The sequence below is a fragment of the Eupeodes corollae genome, chromosome 1, assembly GCF_945859685.1.
Source record: "Eupeodes corollae chromosome 1, idEupCoro1.1, whole genome shotgun sequence".
In the NCBI taxonomy this organism is placed as follows: domain Eukaryota; kingdom Metazoa; phylum Arthropoda; class Insecta; order Diptera; family Syrphidae; genus Eupeodes; species Eupeodes corollae.
The window spans coordinates 246,254,186-246,269,262 of record NC_079147.1 but is presented as its reverse complement, the minus strand read 5'-3'; the positions used below and the strand labels follow the sequence as shown (position 1 = coordinate 246,269,262).

Here is a 15,077-nt window from a genome sequence, read left to right as displayed (position 1 = left end):
ACATTAGGATCAATTTCCAATAACACCGGAGTCCGTTCAGTGAACGTGTTTTGTTGCCTAAAGTTGATTTTCAACAACGGAGTAGGTTGAATTTTTAAAAAAATGCCAAAGTCCTAGTTTTTACGACGTAAAATTCACCAAGTTTCGGTCAACGAAAGACATGGCTTTAATTCTACTGAAGGAATTTACCAAAGACAGTGACGATGTTTTTGACAGAATGCAACATACAAGTGTTTACTGAACCAATAATATTGTCGGTAGGACTTTTATGGAGGTAGCAGAACTAGGTGAAAAAACACCCATTTAGATAAAAACGGATTTGCTGAATGCTACGTCCGTGCAAAACAACAATTAGAAGCATATTAAGCAATATAGCTGCTATCAACTGTCAAAGTTTGTAAGTCCCTATTAAAAGAATGTTATTCTATTTTGGCCAGGTACAATTTCCAGGAATACAAAAATCTCGTGTCAACGTCTTATCAGAATCTTATGTTCTTTTCTTTTTTATTGGCTTTTCTTAGTTTCACAATCCTAAATAGTCTAATAACGTCTAAACCTCTGTCCGAAGTCCCAATTTAACTATTACGTCACTACCACCTTATAAAATAAACATCTAAAAGACAATTTTTGAACTGTTTTTATTCCCTCTTGTATCACATTTTCGTATTCCCCTCATCCATTTCGCGGCTGTAAATTAACACCTTATCACTTCGCTTCGCTTGTTTAATTGTTATCTGATCATTTAATCAGGTGTCCGCGAACACAATCTTCCACTGCGCACTGTCTGTCACGTGTAACATTTCAGATCATTAGCGGTACGCAATTTTCTGAATAAGCTCCGGTATTCTATTTCAATTTAACCATCAGTCTACTCATTTTACACCATCTCTCACATAAATGCCGCAAAATCGTGAATAGAGATGATGATTATGATGATCATCATTATAACATCTCAGTTACATGTCTTGAAATTGAGATCTTATTATTATGCACCTATTGTGGAACGAGACCACATTTAAAATTTAAAAAAAAAAATTCTTATAATTCTTATAAAATCTCATCGGATATCATGACTTGAGAACAACAAATTCATAGCATTCCAAATCATTGATTTGGAAAATTGATAATTCCACTTTATAGATAGGTACATCATACCTATATGAGATGCGTCCTTGCTGATACTCGACTGAACAACATTCTCTGAAGCGGTGCAGATACAACATAATCTCATCTAACCACTCGTCTGTTTTATATGTTTTTTTGTTCTTGTATAATTATCATCTCATTTGAGGACGATTTTGAGTATTCGACGTATATGTAGGACACTTTTGGAGTCTTTTTGTCTGAATTTTGGATGTCTTCTTGCTTGGTTATCCTGATTCCTGATTTTAATTTATTAAGTCTACACAACTCGTCATGTCATCACTCGAAACTCTCATCGTCGTCGTAGCAGCTAAAAAGACACACACTATAGACACATCCTTGTGCCATTCCTCTGCCAAAATATAGAACAATATATTTCTATTCCTTATTACAGGGTGGGACAAAAACTGTTAAGTTATTATAACTCCTGCTGATTTAATTATGAATCACAAAATATAATTTCTGGAGTTTTGTTGAGCTATTGATGTAATTTAATGTCCCTCAAATGCTCAACAGCTTATCATGTGCACAAAAGCGGGACCCTTCTAGAACTTTTTCCAAAACACTTTGTATACGACACCGTAATGGGACCAGCTCTGTACTTAAGAGAGGATGGTCTCCTTCATCTGCAGGATAATGGTGGCTTTATTTACGAACACTTTACTATTCAACTAATTCCTCAGAAAAAAGTCTGCTACAGTCAAACATGACAAATGTTTAGGCCAATTTAAACCTTTAGCTTTGGAAATTATGCGGTTCCTACAAATGTCCCTAAGTGTCGTTGAAATCACATCTCAGGACTATCAGCAATCGATGGTCCCAAAAAATATTCAATTATATCCCATTAGGATGAGATAACTTTCCACTCACCCTGTATATCCTGATATCGATGTCTGTCTGACTCTGTATCCATATCCTGGAAAATGTGTTGTATCGTGTGTCTCTATTTCTCTCGAATATAGGGTGTGTATTCGTTTTAAAGGTAATTAACAACACCAACGATTATCAAATCAATTGGTGTTTGTTGCTAGCATTGATTGTGTTTACCATCTGACACTCTATGTCATTGAAGATACTACATCTACATACCTACCGACCTATCTACCTATATCTTCATAATGTGTATGTTTTAAGGATAAATTATATCCCCTTTAGTGCATAATACGATACCCTATACACCGCATGATGATGCATCACAGAGAAACTACAATCAATTGGTAGAATATATAGAAGATTATTTGTGGGAATTTGGTATATTTTGAATGAGGTTTTGAGCTTTAAGGAATAAGGTTTAACTCTCTTTCATATCTGGAAACCAAATGATTGTTGTATAAGCTATGTATATGAATGTTCTGTATAGATATTTTGTCTGGGCTATGTATATCACATAAGGATAATCTTTGAGACATGAAACAAGATTTAAAGATCATAACTATTTTGTTATTGAGCAGAATCCTGATAAGCCATCACTATGAGAATGTATTTGTTTTTGTTATAGGCTCTTATGAGTACAAAACGTGATAGGAGTATTATTTAAGGACTGACTGTTTTTGCATCAATAAATTAGTCCTTATCTTCAAAGTCTTATTGTTTCTGTGTAAAACTATATTGATGATTAAGTTTGAAGGCATTTTTGAATTGAAGTCATTTGTATAGAATAGATTTAGGGTTTTGTTTTCTATGACTTTTTATTGTTTTTCCCAACCTACATATATATTATTAACGTCGGAAAATGAGAATTCAGTGCCAAAAGATGAAATCTGATGTCCTTTTGAATCTTTAAAAAATAAAATATTTTAAAGTGGAGAAAGTTTATTAACTGAAGTGTTTGAATATTTCGAGCTTTAAAAATGAACGCTGGGTTTTCTGTATTTTTAAATGTTCTTATATTAATTTTTATAAAAATAATGTACGTAAGTGCATTTTTAAAATATTTTAGCTATAACTTTCAAATAAAAAATAAAATTATGTATAAAAATTGCAACTAAAATAAAACCCATACAAAAATGTGATGTTTCGAAAATTTCAAGTGAAACCTTTCTTCAAATGTTTTCAGATAATTATGTTGCATTGATTTGTTTAGAAATGAATAGATTTATAAAACAAAATAAATAAGCTTATTATTTATTCTATTTTATTTTATTTATATATTTATTTATTATAGCAGTTCTATAATATTTTACATTTGCATATAAGTTTGCTTGAGAGATACACTTACTTAAGGTGGCGCTACAGTCCGGGGTGGACCTGGGCCTCAAACAACAAGTGTCTCCAGCCAGCTCGGTCCTTAGCTAGCTGTCTCCAGTTTCACACGCCAAGTTGGTTGAGGTCCTCTCCCACCTGGGTGCGCCACCTGACTCGCGGTCTTCCTCTACTTCGCCGTCCCTCGGGATTGGATTCAAAGACCTTCCGGGCTGGAGCGTTGATATCCATTCGCTCTACATGACCTAGCCATCTAAGCCGTTGGATTTTAATTCTGCTAACTAGGTCAGTGTCGCTGTACAGCCCGTACAGTTCGTCGTTATATCTTCTCCTCCATTCTCCATCTATGCGTACGAGACCAAAAATCACCCGAAGAATTTGTTTCTAGAAGTATCCTAAGACGCACTCATCTTTCTTTGACAGGGTCCAGGCCTCAGCGCCATAAATGAGAACCGGGATGATGAGTGTCTTATAGATGGTGATTTAAGATGCTCGAAAGAGGACTTTACTTCTCAATTGCCTTCCAAGTCCAAAGAATCAGCGATTTGCAATATTTATTCTTCGTTTGATTTCAGCGCCTGTGTCGTTGTCTGTGTTAATAGCTGTGCTTAAGGAAGACAAAGTCCTTAATTATCTCAAAGTTATAGCTGTCAATGGTGACGTTTTGTCCAAGACGTCGTTGTCTTGCCCTCATTGACCACTAAGCCCATCTTCTTCGCTTCCGTCGCAATGCTCAAAAACGCTCCACTGACATTAGGCTTTGATCTCCCGATTATGTCAATATCATCTGCGTATCCGAGTAATTGGATGGACTTTTGGAAGATTGTGCCTCTAGTGTTGACGGTTGAGTTTTGCACAATTCTTTCCAGAACGATGTTGAAGAAGTCGCATGACAGTGCATCGCCTTTTCTAAAACTTTTTTTGCATCGGTAAGATCTTTTCCGAGCGTGCATTCTCCATCGTCATTCTGCACAAACGGATAAGTTTGACAGGGATGCTAAAACTAGACATTGCTCTGTAGAGCTCTTCCCTATTGATGCTGTCATACGCGGCTTTAAAATCGATAAAGAGATGGTGGGTATCGATTTGAAGCTCCTGGGTTCTTACCAAGATCTGCGGTAGTGTGAATATTTGGTCGATAGTGACCTTTCCTAGTCTGAAGCCACACTGATAAGGTCCTATCAGGTTGTTGACGAACGGCTTCAGACGTTCACATAATACAGCAGAGAGGATCTTATACGCAATGTTAGAAGACTGATGCCTCTATAGTTGGCGCAGTTTAGAGGATCTCCTTTCTTATGTATCGGGCACACTATGCTGAGATTCCACTCATCGGGCATGCTTTCTTCCAACCATATTTTGCAGATGAGTTGGTGCATGCTTCGTACCAAGTCATCGCCTGCTGCTTTGAATAGTTCGGCAGCGATGCCGTCAGCTCCAGCAGCTTTGTTTGACTTAAGTTAAGATAAAGCTATCTTCACTTCGTCAAGGTCGGGTAGGCCAAATTGTTGATCTGCGTCGCCGAGGTTGAGTGGTTCTATCTCCCTTACAGCGGAATTCGGTTCGTCATCGCCGTTATATAATTTGGAGAAGTGATCTTTCCATATTCTCAGCATCGACTACGGTTCTACTACGATGTTCCCCTGATCGTCTCTACAGGCTTTGGTTCGTGGCTGGTACCCTTGGGAGGTTTTTTTTACCTTTTCGTAATATTTACGAACCTCATTCCTATTGTGACATCCCTCTATCTCCTCGATCGCGCGCTTCTCATGCTTTCGTTTTTTCCGTCTAAGAAGCCGGTATTCCTCTCTCCACTTCTGCTCGTAGAGCTTGCTCCTTTTGTGCAGCGCCGTTTTAAATGCCTCTTGTTTCGCTGCGTGCGCTTGCCGGCATTCGTCGTCAAACCAGGGGTTTCGCTGTGGTGGCCGTGTGAAACCTAGCACTTCAGAGGCGGCATCTCTGATGGCTACGAGGAAATGTTGCCACAGGTTTTCAATGCTTAATGCAGGAAGCATAGGACTCCTTGAGAGGTTATTAGAGACTCGATCGGAAAAGGACATCTCAGCCGTCTAACGTCGAATCTTCTCACAGTACTTCCTTGTTTTGGCTTGGATCGGGATATCCGTAGCCGTACCTTGACTACAACGAGGTAGTGGTCCGAGTCAATGTTGGCCTCTCGGAAGATCGGAGATCCTGTATACTGGAGAATTGTCGTGCGTCGATCGCAATGTTGTCAATCTAGTTGACGGTTGATTAATCAGGAGATTTCCATGTCCCCTTGTGGATATTAAGATGCGTGAACTGCGTACTCTCTACCAGAACGTCTCACCCCGCAGCAAAATCGACCAGCCTGAATTCGTTGTCGGAGGTAGTGTCGTGCAGGCTGTATCTCCCTATTATGCCACCAAAGATGTCTTCTGTTCCTAGCTTGGCGTTAAAATCTCATAAGACAATTATATTGTCATAGCCAGGGCACTGCTCATATGTCTAGTCCAGGAGCTCGAAGAATATGTCTTTGGTGTCTTCATCTTTCTTCTCTGTTGGGGCATGTGTGCATATTAGGCTTATGTTAGCGAATTGTCGTGATGCGCTCGCTCACACTGTTGAAACTCAAGACTTTTTGCCTGAGCCTAGTTCCAACAACAAAACCACACCCAAAATAGACGCTGTCTTTGTTCTCGGTAGCAGTCGCCGTAGTAGATATCACAGTCTTTTAGTTTGCGTTTTCCCGGTCCATCCCATCGCACTTCTTGGTTGGTTGTTTAGGGCTTCCGCTAATTGTTCGGCTGCACGTGGTCTGTTAAGGGACCTAACATTCCACGTACATATCCGAAGTTCGTTGTCCTTATTTCGTTTGCGTGGGTTGTCAACAGTGAATCCGTCCGTATCCGAGGCTTGTTGGTGCTTCGAAACTATGATGTTTTTACGTGGCCAGGAAGTCACCCCGACGGCACAATCCCCAACCTGGAGGGCCACATCCTTAGTATTATTCCAAGGAAGGGGAGCCGGATGAACCACTCCTTATAGGCCTGGGCTCCGAATATGTCGAAGAAGCCCTATAAGGTGTTCACAAAGTAGTTCAACCTCACTGGAACTGTGGAAACACCTCTCTCCTCCTCTCTCGTTTGCTGCCCCCAACAACTATCCACTGGGGTTGGAACGCAATCTCCAGTTGAGGTACTAGGCGCCCGATGTTCACCGCGGGGAGGTGAGAGTAGGAGTTGATAGACAGAGGTGGGTTTTGAGAAAACCTGTGGACGCTTGTGTCCTCTTGAATGCACATGTCTACCATTTGAACAACGATATCCGAACATTTTATATTATTGGTAGTCAAAATAAATAGTTTATAAGTAAATATAATTGCTTTCTATTGTCATAATAAAATTATTATGATCCTAACAAATTTGTCATTGGTTCATAGTTTACTTGCTTGTAAAAGTTCAAGGTTTTTAAGTATAAATTATAAGAGACCCTTTATTTTATATTTTTCTTTAAAATATAGAACATTAAAGTAGGAAAATTCTCCTCTTCATTACCCATAGATTTGAGTGTCTTTTTTTCCTTCTATTTTGTTACACAGATTTTCACCACAATATTAATTTCAATATATCCCTACCCTAAGTGTGGTTACATGTTCATATATATAAATCTATACCTATAACATGTGTAATTGTTCCCACTGTCTAATTTTCCAAGTAACGTAACTACCAGCAGAGTATTCAACAATTTAATGTCAACCACAGGAAATAAAACCTTATTTGACCGCACCTTTTGTTGTCCGATTTGTCCTTTTTTGTGTGTATATATATAAAAAAAAAACAAAAAAAGGATACATTTCACAGATTTTTCCCTCATTTTACCAACAAATCAATTTATTTATATTTATAACAAAAATGTTCCTATTTATGTACAATAGGTATATAAAATTTGTCCTGTCCATGCATTGTCGTCCACTTATATTCAAAACAATAACTTAGATACTCGGATATGGTCTTTTCCATTAATTTATTGAAACCCCATGTTACGCACCAGCGCATCGATTCAGTCATTAGTCCTCTACTGAACCATATCGCCCACCCCACCGTCCGTCCGGTCTGTCCGTCTATAGTGTAATTACATTTTAACCAATATTCAAACGCAAACACAACCCTTAAAAACACAAAAAAAAAAGAAAAACGAAAAACGAAACAAATCGAACACAAACAAAACGAAATAAAAAAGACAACGATTAATTACCCTTATCCATCGTTCTTCGACAACGTGTGCATAAAGTGATTAAATATACTGACCGACCGACAACGGGACTGGTGGCGTTGGACGACGACGCACGGGTGATGCATGCAGCACGACCGGTAGTAGAAATGTAAAGGGATATATGCAAATTTGCATTATTACATTTTATGTCACATCCTCTTCATATATGTGTACATTGCATCATCCATCCATACGCCAGCGAAAAAGCTATAAAATGAAAATCCTTTTTTAAGCAAAAAGCCAACCAATTATCCCTGGCAAAACCCGTATTAGCTAACATTATTAGCGAACAAGCCTTTTATGCTGTGCCATTGCCTTTATATGCATATTGCATTTGGATATGGGATATGGGATATGCATATGTGTGTAGTGTAGGAAGCGGACATTGATATCGCCATTTTGCATTTTGTGTTCGAATGCGTTCTATCGGTCGTGTGGTGGTGTAGGTTGACGTCGTCGTTGTCGCGTCGTCGGATGCCATATTGTGCATTCAAATAGATAATGATGCTGCTGCTACTGATGATGATGATGATGCTGATGCGTGTATGCTGTTTACTTAAGTATTATTATCCCTTATGTGTCCTGTTCTGCTATAATTCTGTTTCTACAGCTTCTGCTATACTCTATGTAGCATTATAGGGATGTTTTAAAAGGGTGTACATGTACAACCAACCAACTTGGCAATCTACACATATTTGAGCTTTTGCTATAACCGGAAAAATCCAAATGCAAATGAAGCGTAAATTAACGCGCGAAAGCTGAAAACAACGACAAAAGACAACAACTAGATTATAGTTAGAGCGATGACTACGAAAAAGACAACGATGAAAACGACATGAGATGCACCAATAAATCGTTTGCATAAATTTTGTTTATATACGCGTGCACAAATGCAAATGAAGTCTTACCCTCCTATTTCCATTCCCCTTTCCCCATCCCCCTAAGCTTATCCAACAAAACGTGGACTATGGCCAAAAATTTGTAGAAATTCTCCATTCATTGGTTTGACTGTTTGATTTTGGTGTCTGCAATTTATGTACTAGATCCAAAATTCGACGAAGAAGAAAAATTTTAGAAAATATAGTACAGAGAATATTAGAATGTTTGGTTGGAATTATGCAGCACCCTATTTTTATTTGTTTTTTAGTAGATTTGACAAAGATTTTTCTGTGTATTTATTTTTGTGAATATAAAGGGGAATTTTTGAGCTATTATCTTTTTTGCGATATTGGTTTAAACAGCTGACGCACGTTTCGTGTCACTGTCAAAAATCATGAGTTTGGTCTATAATTTAACCATGAATCGTCTTAGAAATGAACAACACTTGTAAATTATTGAATTTTATTATCAAAATGCGTCCTATGTTAAGAAAGTTTATCGCGCGCTTCTTCCATATTATGGTCAGTTTAATTGATCCACTGAAGCGGCTAATCGGGCTATTGTGACTAAATTTAGTACCAGATTTACTTTGTTGGACATTAAACCACCAACACGCTTGCGTAAAGTGCGAACTGAAGAAAATATCGCAGCTGTTTCGGCCAGTGGTAATAATGACGATCAATTATCGATTCGTCGCCGCTCGCAGCAGTTAGGCCTCTGTTACTCCACAACGTGAAATATTGTGCCAAAGGATTAAGGTGTGATGATGATGAATTAAAGCCGAACAACCTACTGCAAAGTAAAATTTTTGGTGAATGGGGTTTTGCAAAGTTTGCCACTTTTTTACCGAAAAGTTGCGTTTAGTGACGAAGCACATTTGTGGCTCAATGGGTACGTAAATAAGCAGAATTGTTGATTTTGGGGTGAATATCAGCCAAAAGCATTGCAAGAGTTACCAATGCACCCAGAAAAAGTCACAGTTTGGTGCGGTTTATGGGCTGGTGGCATCATTGGACCGAAGTTCCTTAAATATGATACAAATCGTAACGTAACTGTTAATGTTGAGCGCAACCGTGAGATGATATTCAACTTGTTTTTGCCCAAAATGCAAGAGTTTGACTTGCATGACATGTGGTTTGAACAAGACGGTGCCACATTCCATACAGCACGCGCTTATTGAGAGGGGAATTCGGTGAACATTTTATTCCCCGTTCGGGACCGGTCGATTGGCAGCCTTGATCGTGCGATTTAACGCGTTTAGACTATTTTTGTGGGGCTATGTTTAAGCTCATACAGGCAAGCCCGCTTCAATGACGTATTGGAAGACAACATTGAAGCATTTATTCGTGAGATACCAGCCGAATTGTTGGAAAGTGTATGCAAACATTGGATTAAGCGGATGGATCATTTGAGGCGCAGTAAAGTTCAAAATTTGTATGAAATAATCTTCAAACATATAATTTAATGTTTGAACTTTACTGAACGATTCAAATAAAGAGTTCATGCATTTTTCTGAATTGTACGTGTTTTTTTTTTAACTTTTCTATAGCTTTTAAAAAATCAGCCTTTAATATTTTTATCGTATTAAACTTTTGCGGTAAATTTTGCCTTCAATAACTACTTTATTTACTATATTAATTTATTATTTAGAATTACATTCAATTGGAATTTATTCGGGATTTACATTTAAAAGAAAATTCGATTACGGAAGTCTTCGTAAGAAAAATTGCTTTGTATTATCAGACTTTGATTTTTTCAGACTTTACCCGGGCGCCACATAAGAACGAAACACATTTCAAACAACAAAGTTAAATTCTAGACAATGTTTCGTAAATTTGATAACAGTTGTTTTATAACGGGCGCCCGCCATTTTAAAATACATCATCAAAGTTTAACATAATACAAAATATTGCAAAATTCAATATCGAGATTGAGCCTGAATCAAAAAAAAATCGGATAGTTTCATCGTACTATGATTTTACACACTTAACCCGGGCGCCACTTTAAGCCAAAACTAAACATCAGGCAATGTATTCTAAAAATTCACAACGAAACTGAGTCTGAATCAAAGAAATTGCATTTTTTTTTTCGACTTTACCGTGAAGCCACTTAAAAACGAAACACATTTTGAACAACACTTAACTTAAACTTAGAAAAATGATTGTAAAATACAATAACAGGTGTCAGTCTGAATCAGAAAAATCGATTAGTTTTGCGGAGCTTTTAACGCTTCACCCGGGCGGCCGCCACTTAAAAAATAGATCATCAAAGTTTAACTCAAGACAAATATTGTAAAATTTTAAATCGAAATTTAGTGTGAATCAGAAAAATTGATAAGTTTTATCGGACTCTGAAATTTTCACACCATTCCCGGGCGCCATTTAAAAACAAATCACAAAAAACGTAAACTCGAGACAAAGTCTTTTAAAATCCCGCAATAAGAGCGAGTCTGAATCAGAAAAAATCGCTTAGTAATATCGAACTCGGCTGTTTTACACTCTACCCGGGCGCCACTTTTAAAAGACCACAGTAAACTTCAACTCCGGTATCCAGGAGTATCTGTATTTTAAAAAAACGCGTTTCTATTCGACTTTTGATTTTTCACACCTCTCTCGGGCGCCACTTAAAAACAAAATCACAACAAAGTTAAACTCGAGACAATTCGTTTAAAGATCTTGCAACAAGGGTGAGTCTGTATCAGAAAAATCGTATTATAGAACTAAGCTGTTTTATACCTTATCCGGGCGCAACTTTAAAAAGACCACAGCAAACTTAAACTTCAGATAAAATATTGTAAAATTTGACAAGAGGAATATCTGTATTTAGAAAAATGCGCTTTTATTGGACTTTGATTTTTCACACATTACCCGGGCGCCATTTAACAAAAAAAAAAGATAAACTTCAATAATTGAACACAAATAACGAAGTCTTCATTTCTTGAAATTTCTATCGATATTTTGTCACATTTGATACAAATTTCAACTTTAAGCTAGTTTTAAAATAAGTAAATTTGCCATAGATGTTCAATATAGAGGCTTCAGAGTAAAGTCTTTAATTAAGCCATTTTATTACCAACAATTTACATATCTAACCTTATTTATAAGAGTTTTGATAAAAAATGTGTAGCAATTTTGTTTCAAGAAAAATTTCCTTAAAAAAGACTACCGCTTTCATTCTTTGTTTTTATGTAAAAAAAACTTTAATATGTTTTCAAGATGTTTTTAAGGAATCAAATTTCATAAAAAGTAGCATTTCTTTCTAAAATTCTCTTCAGATTCTCAAATATGGCTTTTTGTTTCCAAAATAAAGTTCAATTACTTAAAAAAGCAAACAAACAAAGCATCCAAACAAAGCATACCCTATGCAAATCCTTTCATAAATTTATTTAACTAAAACTCGCGAAACCAGTGTCTGTGTTATATATCCAGTTCGTTGTCCAAAAACAAAATAAACAAATTATTTAAAAACTCCTGTCGTTGTCATCCAGGAAAATATGTAGGTAAATCTGTCTGGACAGAACAGGGACAGCAGTTCATCAGGACATCTCGTGCGTGCATCCTGTTAACAAAATTTTAATAGACAGACAAAGGATTGTTGTGGTTTGTTGCAGTGGTAAATTTGTTGGGCAATGTTTGCTATTTTTTTTTTTAATTTAACTTTGTCGGTACCTTGAAAAGGAAAGGTAGTTATTTCCTAAAATCCAGGATCCAGGATGTCACAAAGTGAATGAATGATTTGAGAGCTTCATGTATAGAAGTTGAGTGTGTTTGTGATTGATATATGAATTTACTTACTTTTTATTCTATTTTCAACTAACTAATTGAATCTTTCTCTCTTTTCTTGTCAATTTTCAGGATGTACTACACAAAATATGCCATCCACATGGACAAGTTTTACGTATTGTTATATTCAAAAAGAATGGAGTACAAGCTATGGTTGAATATCCTTTTTAAACTAAAAATTAAAACAAAAAAAAAACAAACAAAATCAAATGCAAACAAATAACTAATATTTCTTTTATATTTATTTTTCTCAATTTTTTAAACAGTTATTTTCCTTAACCTATATAATGCTTATTTTTTTGGTTGGATTTTTTTACGTTTGAGAGTTTAGAAGCTGCAACTAGAGCTAGAGAAAATTTAAATGGTGCTGATATATACTCAGGATGCTGCACATTAAAAATTGACTTCGCAAAGGTAAGTTAATTTATAAATGTTTGTGTTTTTGAAAATTAAAAACTATTAATGCAAAAGTCTGTTTAATGAAGCAAATTGAAGTATTTTCTTCCAATTAAACTTGAGCTTTCAATAGTCCTCTCAGAATCATTAAGGGTTTACTTACTCGTAATACTGCTTCAAAGTAAAAAAAACTGCATACATTTATGAAACGTTTAATCTTTGAGTATATACTTCGTAATTTTCGAATATTTTTTTTCTTAATCTTAATGGATCATTAAATAACGTTTTTAAAATATTTTGATTTAAGTTTTTGTATGATTTTATTCCAATTTTCACTCATTACTTTATTTTTATCTGCAAATTTTCAGCCAGAAAAATTGAACGTCTACAAAAATGAACCAGATTCCAGCTGGGATTACACACTCACTGCAGGTAAGAATATTCAATAATTATAATAAACATTAAATTAAAAACTTGAAAAAAAATACGAAAATTCCAAAACATTTTACTCTTTTCAATAAAAAACAAAAAATTCAAAAATAAACTCCAAAGAAAAAAAAAATCATCATAACCCTTCAAAAAACATCCCTTAAAAATCCTCTCGTTCCTTAAACCTATAAAAATAATCAAAATCAAAATCAAAACAAAATTATATCATTCAATCATAAAATCACTAACATATTTTATTTTGAATCAGTGTATTGTATATTTCACCATTCTCTTCAGATCAGACAAAAAACAATAAAAATTTGAACAAAATTACTACTTTTGCTTCAAAAATTAAAAAAAAATTAAATAGAATCAGGTCAAAAAGAGTTTCATAACTTTTCTGTTTTAACATTACACAATTTTTTGTAGTTAATTGAAATTGTCACTAATGCTTTTTTTTAAATTATTTTTCTTATGTCATTAAATTTTTAACGCATCATACAATTTTTACTTATAATTTTGTTATTGTTTACATTTTACAAAAAAATTGGTAGATATTTTCTTAGATAAAACCAATATTATAAAAAAAACTACAGCAAATTATATAATTTTTTAAATATTTCAAAAAAATATATTTATAAATAAAAACTATAAATATGTATAAAAAAAAATATATAAGCAATTACCGTACCATCAACTTTTTACCTGATTGCACACAGACAAACAACAACCCAAAAAAATATATATATTAGCAAAATTTAATAATTTAAATATTTAAGTATTTTAAACAAAATAAAACAAGATTTTTTTTAGGGAAAATATATTTTATAAATTTTATTTTTCTTAATTAATTTTATTTTTCTTACATACAATTTATTAAATATATTATAAATAGTTATAAACAAAAAAAGTCTATTTATGATACCTAACAAAATTACACACAATATTTTTAAACTTTAAGTAAGGTAGCTTATAAACTGTGCGTGTGCATGTTTAAACATTTTAAAAAATAGTTTTTTGTTGGTATTTAATGTTAAATATTAAAGTATTAAATTATCTTGGAGTCTTTTGATGGAAAAAATGCTGAAAAATTGGTAAGTTTAAGGTCATTTTAAATTTTTGTGTTTACCAAAATAAGCATTTTGCAAAACTAGCCCACATGATCTTTTGTCCAAGGCCTTGTGTATTTTGTATTTCTTTAAGTAGATATAATCTTTGGTAATTCCTAAAAATATGAATCTATAATTTCGAACACGGTATAGATTAGATAGCCAGCCCGTGTAGTAAGCTAAAATGTTCTTAAGTGATTAAAACAAAATTTAAACTTTTGAGCTATACAAACAAAGAAGCAATTAAAATAAATTATTAATTACGATTCTATGTTTATATATTTAAGTTAATTGTTTTAAATATTAAACAATATTTGGAACTTTAACCGCGGGAAGTTTGATACTTTCTTCAAAATAATTTAGAATATTGAACTGCATATATAAATTTGTACCCTTTTTTGGTACCTAAAAGACATTTTTTAACATCTTACCTACTTACTTAAGGTGCCGATACAGTCCGGCGGGACCTGGGCCTCAACCAACATGCGTCTCCAGCCAGCTCGGTCCCTAGATAGCTGTCTCCAGTTTTGCACGCCAAGTTGGTTGAGGTTCTCTCCCACCTGGGTGCGCCACCTGAGTCGCGGTCTTCCTCTACTTCGCCGTCCCTCGGGATTGGATTCGAAGACCTTCCGGGCTGGAGCGTTGATGTCCATCCGCTCTACATGACCTAGCCATCTCAGCCGTTGGACTTTAATTCTGCTAGCTAGGTCAGTGTCGCTGTACGGCCCGTACAGTTCGTCGTTATATCTTCTCCTCCATTCTCCATCTATGCGTACGAGACCAAAAATCACCCGAAGAATTTGTTTCTAGAAGTATCCTAAGACGCACTCATCTTTCTTTGACAGGGTCCAGGCCTCAGCGCCATAAATGAGAACCGGGATGA

General features: G+C 35.3%; 1 protein-coding gene across 8 annotated transcripts in view; it reads left to right on the top strand.

Annotated features, from left to right (window-relative positions):
• The window catches only part of LOC129941922 (heterogeneous nuclear ribonucleoprotein L), a 537,346-nt gene that overhangs the window by 197,517 nt on the left and 324,752 nt on the right, over window positions 1–15,077 (top strand). For all 8 annotated transcript variants that reach the window (XM_056050696.1, XM_056050694.1, XM_056050697.1 and 5 more), the window contains 3 exons: window positions 12,333–12,418; window positions 12,578–12,674; window positions 13,025–13,088. In XM_056050696.1, the coding sequence (XP_055906671.1) occupies window positions 12,333–12,418; window positions 12,578–12,674; window positions 13,025–13,088 (247 nt within the window). The remainder of the gene's footprint in view (window positions 1–12,332; window positions 12,419–12,577; window positions 12,675–13,024; window positions 13,089–15,077) is intronic.